This window comes from Nothoprocta perdicaria, unplaced genomic scaffold (assembly GCF_003342845.1).
Source record: "Nothoprocta perdicaria isolate Ctin4 unplaced genomic scaffold, notPer1 scaffold_35, whole genome shotgun sequence".
NCBI lineage: Eukaryota > Metazoa > Chordata > Aves > Tinamiformes > Tinamidae > Nothoprocta > Nothoprocta perdicaria.
Genome location: NW_020455588.1, coordinates 1358829 through 1364828, shown reverse-complemented (window position 1 = coordinate 1364828; position 6000 = coordinate 1358829). Strand labels below are relative to the sequence as shown.

The window sequence follows — 6000 nt, the reverse complement described above, 5'->3', positions numbered from 1 at the left end:
TCTGCAGCATCCCTAGGGAAGCAGGAGGATGAACACGTGCACTAACTTCGGTTGCTATTTTTAACTTTTACAAGATGCGTTCCTAAGGACAGAATAAGGGAAAAAGCGGATGTCGTTTTTTCCATGTTTCGTTTATTGATATTCTGAACATTAGTTTTATGAAAAATTATTAAAATAGAATACCATTGTAAGGTATACAATTGTAAGGAAAAGTGGCTCATTAAAAATCAGGTAACTTAAGGATTGCTGCCCTTGAAAGCCCAAGTGGAGTAAGGCACTGGAGTGGTAACGAAGGTTTCCAGGACAGAAAAGGGAAGTTTAACGTAGTGCAAATGACACAGAATCCTCCTGAGGTGAGCATGGATACATAGCTCTGCCTGGCAGCTGGAAGACACTGGCACTGGGGAAGTTTGGGCCAAAAAAAAAAAAAACGCACTGAATGAGTGCATCTCACTTCCAGGTTCCATTAGAGGAAATCCTGAAATCACAGGAGCTGCTACGAGGGTCTCGGTGCAGCTTCCACTTTCTCAGTTGCTGGGAAAATACTGTTTGCCCAGGGCCCGTGCGGGGCAGTCGAGCCTTAGCCAGGGGCCCTGGCCTGGAAGTCAGGTGCTGGGAAGATATCAAGCGGAGAGCCTGCTGGCCATCACCATAGTTTCCAGGGTTGCCTGTAAAGCCTTCACCTGTTCTCCAGGAAAAACCAGCACATTGGCAGGTATTTCTTGAAGAAACTGTGGAAGCTTCTGAAAGGTTTCTAGCTCCCTGAGATATGTATCTACTAACCAGTCACCAGAAAAAGTATTTTTCAACTTAAAGGCATTACTAGGCATTACTGGGAGTGTATTTGGACAGGCTGTCTCTCCAAGAGCTAAAGTAAAAGGTGAAGAGAGATTATAAACTGAACAAAAATTTAGCAGCATCTTATTAAAGAGAACTAAGCCCAGTTCTATCTGCTGACGGTGGAGCTCTTGTTCTGTGCGCTCACAGAAGCTTTCAATGGTCTCTTCTGGATGGACAGTATTCAGAAGTTCTTGTTTTACTGCCAGAGACTCCACATAATCCAGTGGCAGTTTCCCATCGGAGTCCCTCTGCTGCAGAAGCACTGGTCCTGCAGGGAAAACAAACACGGACAGTGACAGCACGTTCAGTTTGGCAGCCGAACAAGGTTTGGGGTTGCTTTTTCTGGCAGCAGCTCAGAGTCTGTTTAAATTCCTTTTCGTACAAAGTTAGGTTGATGCAACTGATGGGGCACATCTTTACCACTCACCCATCTCGAAGAAGGAGACAGAACCCTTAGAACCTTGTCATTTTTACCTTAATTTTCTTACTGATTTTGCTAGGTTGAAAGATAAACGTTATTCATCTAGAAGTGGAAAAGAGATTCAAATGTGTCTTATTCTAAAATTTCAGGTAGCAATATATGGAAAATGTAAAAGTACAAATGATGTCAAATTTTATTAAGCATTTTACAGGCTGTTATATTTGCTGGAACTCCAGTTACAGGTATTTCATTACGATGATCTTTATTTTTCCTTTCTGGATGGTGCAGCTGACCTTGTCCTAGGCCGTGAAGCAAGATAAACTCTTCTGGCAGGAATCCTAGTCTCCCTCAACAAGTAAGCTACAGGATTTGTTCTTAGCAAATTGCTGAAATGCAAAAGTTAAACACTAAAATAAATAATTAACTGGGAATGTTTAACCTGTTCAGATTATGCTAAATTCTCTTCAGTATTTCTTTTTTATTACTACAAGGGAGCTATTAGTATGTAAACAGTTTGCAAATGTCTGGATAGGTTTATGAAATGTCACTTCAGTAAGAAAAACATGAAGGGGGTTACACATCCTAGAGGTGGTGGTTTTCATAAAAGGATTCAACAGAAGTCATTGTATGTGGATTTGATAAAGCGATGATAATGATTCGATAACCTGAGCATATTTTCAAGAATCTATTTTAATCACCAGATGCCATGGCTAGTGATTTCACCTCATTGCCCATTATTAGAGTGAGATTACGGCACTGCTGTCTCATTCCATCTCTGATTATGTAAAATAAGTAACTTTTGCATGCTGAAGAGGGGGCCAAAAGTAACGAGAGGGGCAGGGGGAGCTGAGGCGGGCCAATACCCGCTGAGCGAGGAGCAGGCTTCCTGCCCATGCAGCGTCTGCTGCTCGGCAGGCCCGAGCCCCGTGCGTGTGGGCCAGGCCTGCGCACGGGTAGGCGCAGCCCGCGGCCCCGCCGGAGCAGCCTGCGGGATGCAGTGCAAGCAGAGCTGCTCCCTGGGGAGCGTAGCAGCATCCATCCATCCATCGCCTGCTCTCACAAGAGCCCTGGCAACGCGCTCGTCCGTCAGGGCGGTGATGCCATTCCCAGTCGAGGAGCTGGCCTTGCTCCTTGCATGGGCTACCGCGTCGCTCGGAGCCGTGGAAGGGAGCTCGGGTAGTGGCTCGGTGTGCAGACACCTCCGGCACCTGGAGGGGCCCCGTGGGGAGTGTAGGGGCCCCTGTAGTGAGCGCAGGGCCCTGTACTGAGCGCGGGGGCTGTATGGATCGCGAGCCAGGGCCTGTGCGGCACGCACAGAACTAGCCTTTAGGGGGCAGGAGAAGACTGCAACTCCGGCCCTCTTCCGCCAAGAACGCCGTAGCATTTTGTTTCTGGAGCTTAATTAAGTAATAGGCCATCTGAAATCAGTGCATTCTTTTGCCTTATGGCTGTATGCGGAAGGATTTTTTTCTTTTTTTTTTTTTTTTTTTGAATTCTGGACTCCAGATATGGTGCACAGAGATTAAACTGACACAGCAGGTCAGCAGTAAGGATATCACAAATTTAAGTAAATGGAAAGAAGCAGTTGATATCCAAGTCCATTCTTTGCAGGTGCTTTCTTTAAAAAGAAAAAAAAATGTTATGTTAATTATATTGCTAAAGTATATTCCGAGACAAGATGCATGTTCCCTGTCACTGAAGGAAAAATATTGTTCAAAACATTTATCATGTGTCTGCCTGAGGGGCAATGTATCTTTTTTTAGAAACGAAGGCATCCCTCCCACTATTATCCCTAAACAGCGGTTATCACAATTACAATATAGAGTCCCTTCTTAAACTAATTACCAAGCTAATTGTGTTCTTCAAAGACCATCACATTAATTTTCATAAATGCTGAACAAATTTATGTTGAAATACATGATTATACAGAGATTTGCTGATCTATTTTTGCAAGGGAGGGTAAAAATAGATCAAAACAAAAGAAAATCCTTCGCACTGCTTGGTGCCTAGGTAGTCTTTATCTTCATTAATGAGTTTGGATAATATAGTTGCATATGGTGTAAAATGCAGAATAAAAACATAACCATATTGGGGAAAAATGTGAAAATCCTGCTTAAGCTCATATTCAGCTGATCAAGATAAGTGTGAAAACAGTAATATTTTTATTGTGACCAAAACAGCCTGGCTTAAGAATGTTTGAAAATAAATATTCCATCATAACATTGTATTTTAAGTAGAAAAAAAAAAAAAAAAAAAGAAAAAGAAAGAAAACCCCAGAGAAACAGCCCCCAAAGCCGCGCAAGGCCCACGGGCGGGTGCGCAGGGACTCACCGCCGTGCCGCAGGAGCATCCTGCCGATGTCCAGGTGCCCGTTTGCCAGCGCGTCGTGCAGGGGCGTGAGGCCGCGCGCGCGGCAGAGCAGGTCGAGGCGCGGGCAGCGCCGCAGCAGCTCGCGCACGCACGCCGCGCTGCCGTGGCTACACGCCTCGTGCAGCGGCGTCCAGCCGCCGTGGTCTGCGCGACACATGCGGGTAAGTTGGAGCAGCGGGCAGGAGCGGCGCCCAAGCGGCAACGCCGGCGCCCGCCGCGCTGCTTTCTAATACGCGCGAGGGGTTGCAAGGGCGAGCGGGGATTTGGAGCAGCAAACCCGGCTGAAAAACACTCGGAAAATATATATTATGTATGTAATAAATCAGCAGTACATGTGATGAGCGTTACCGCATGCTCTAATTATAAATTAGCCTTTCGTCAATTCTGGCTTTAAAGTCCGGACTTTGGGTTGCTTAAAATAACTAAGGCCATTTTCATGTTTATGTTTCACAAGCATAAGCTTTACTTTCAAATGGCTCTATCTTCAAATGCTCTATCTGCTTAATTCTTTTTTAGCTTAATTTTTTTTTTTAAGTTCTGTAGACAAAATAAGGAACTTACCTTTAACATTAACGTCTATTCCAGGGGAAGAGAGAAGCTGAATCAGTCTCTCCACTTTGTTTCTTATGCAAGCTTTATGCAGGGCTGTCTCTCCTACCATAAAAAATTAATAGATTACACTAGACTAGGCAAGATAGCAACTAAAGAAAATAATCAAAGTGCATGGAACTAGGAGACCTGGCTATGTGCCAGAAAATTCAATAATAAGTAAGATTTTCCTTTGTCCTGTTTAACCATCTTTTAAGAAAATTCAAAAAAAACCCACAGAGCTTCTGTTCCACCAGAAATGAAATGTGCTGCAAAAGGTTTAACACAGGAATTATCTCCCCCCAGTTCAAGGTTTAAAGCTTCAATCACACCATAAAAGCCCCGAGTGATCACAGAACGCCAAAAATACTGGGTTTTGAAGCAATAAAACTTTAGAGTGCAGTTGCCCTCCCTTAAATTTATTCATGAACCCACGTTAAAATGTATGGTTCTTTTTACACAGCGTTTATAGCTTAATTCAAATGAATGTTTCTGGCTAAGCACGAGTGCCTCTACACACCCAAGTATAATTCAGAACTTCAGATCTGTTAACAGATGGTTTGCTCTTTCTCAATAGGCTGCCTCACTTGGCTACAGTAGGAAGGGAGGGGGGAAAGGGAGAAATAAATGAGGGGGTCCTAATAAAAAAAATGAGAGACAGAGAAGAGAAAATCCTCTGGGAAAAAAAAAATCCCAAGTCTTAGTATCATATAAAGCTGAAGTAAGTGTGAAAAATTGAACAGCGAGTTAGTGACAAATGCTGTTTATAGGTAAAGATACCATTAGTCTCTGCATGATAAAAACTTCAGTCCCGTTCTAAATGCTATTTTGCTTTCGCTAAGTGATTAGGTTTGAACAAGAGCCAGAGGAAAATCTTGATGCCAGGTGAAAGATGATGCACCAAACATCTCAGCAATGAAAAATATCTTAGGCTACATCTCTCAGCCTTTGTGATAAGATTAACATGGTATATTTTGTTATATTAATACTTTCACTGTGTAAATCTGTCAGCTCCATCCTCATCTTTTCAGCAGAAGATACTACTTAGGATTTTGGCAAGGGAAGAATAGAAAAAAAAGCTTTTTCTTCTTTTTTTTTTTTTTTCTTTTTGCCCTAGTCCTTCAGCTCACTTTTCTTTGCTAAAGTCAGCATGTAATAATTCACATCAATTTTACTTGCAAAAGCAATACAGAGAAGAGGGACCAATTTTAAAAATGCATGGTCTGGCTCTGTTACTGAAGCTCGCTTAAATCCCCAAAGAGGGTGAGGTTTTATGTCCGTCAGTGTTTGTGACACAATTCTGATTCTCATTTTTTCAATGACCACGGCTTGCTTTTGCCATTTTTTTTCTACGCCTCCTCATGGGTGCCATTGTTAATATAGCTGTGTTTTAAAGGATGTAGGCAAATTTCTGATGATGATGATTAAAAAGTAGTTCCAAGCAAATAAGCCTGCTCAGGGGAAGCCTTACGTAAGTATGTTTTATTAAATTTGTGCAATAAGTGGGCCCCAAATGAATTACTGCAGCACTGTTTTATTCTGTAGGTACTTGGGTTCCAGTATAGCTAAGACAAAAGCCAAACGCCTTTCATCGTCTGGGCTGAATGCCTGCAAGAAAACAGTCCATATGCTTAACACAGCTACGTAACACAGCATCCTCCTCAGGCTTTGTTCACGAGATGTCTAGGCCTGAAAGAGATGAAGCCCGAATTATACTTTCAAATCAGAAGACGTTGATCCTAGCGAGCCCAGGTTGAGGTGGATTAGCAGAGCAAGGCGGG

At 43.1% G+C, this 6000-nt stretch overlaps 1 protein-coding gene across 2 annotated transcripts in view; it reads right to left on the bottom strand.

Annotated features, from left to right (window-relative positions):
- Positions 1-424: 424 nt before the first annotated feature.
- Positions 425-6000, bottom strand: part of SLF1 (SMC5-SMC6 complex localization factor 1) — a 31152-nt gene continuing 25576 nt past the window's right edge. For both annotated transcript variants that reach the window (XM_026044104.1, XM_026044105.1), the window contains 3 exons: positions 4193-4285; positions 3593-3775; positions 425-1108 (listed from right to left, as the gene is read on the bottom strand). In XM_026044104.1, coding sequence (XP_025899889.1) covers positions 624-1108; positions 3593-3775; positions 4193-4285 — 761 coding nt within the window. In that variant the 3' untranslated portion in view covers positions 425-623. The remainder of the gene's footprint in view (positions 1109-3592; positions 3776-4192; positions 4286-6000) is intronic.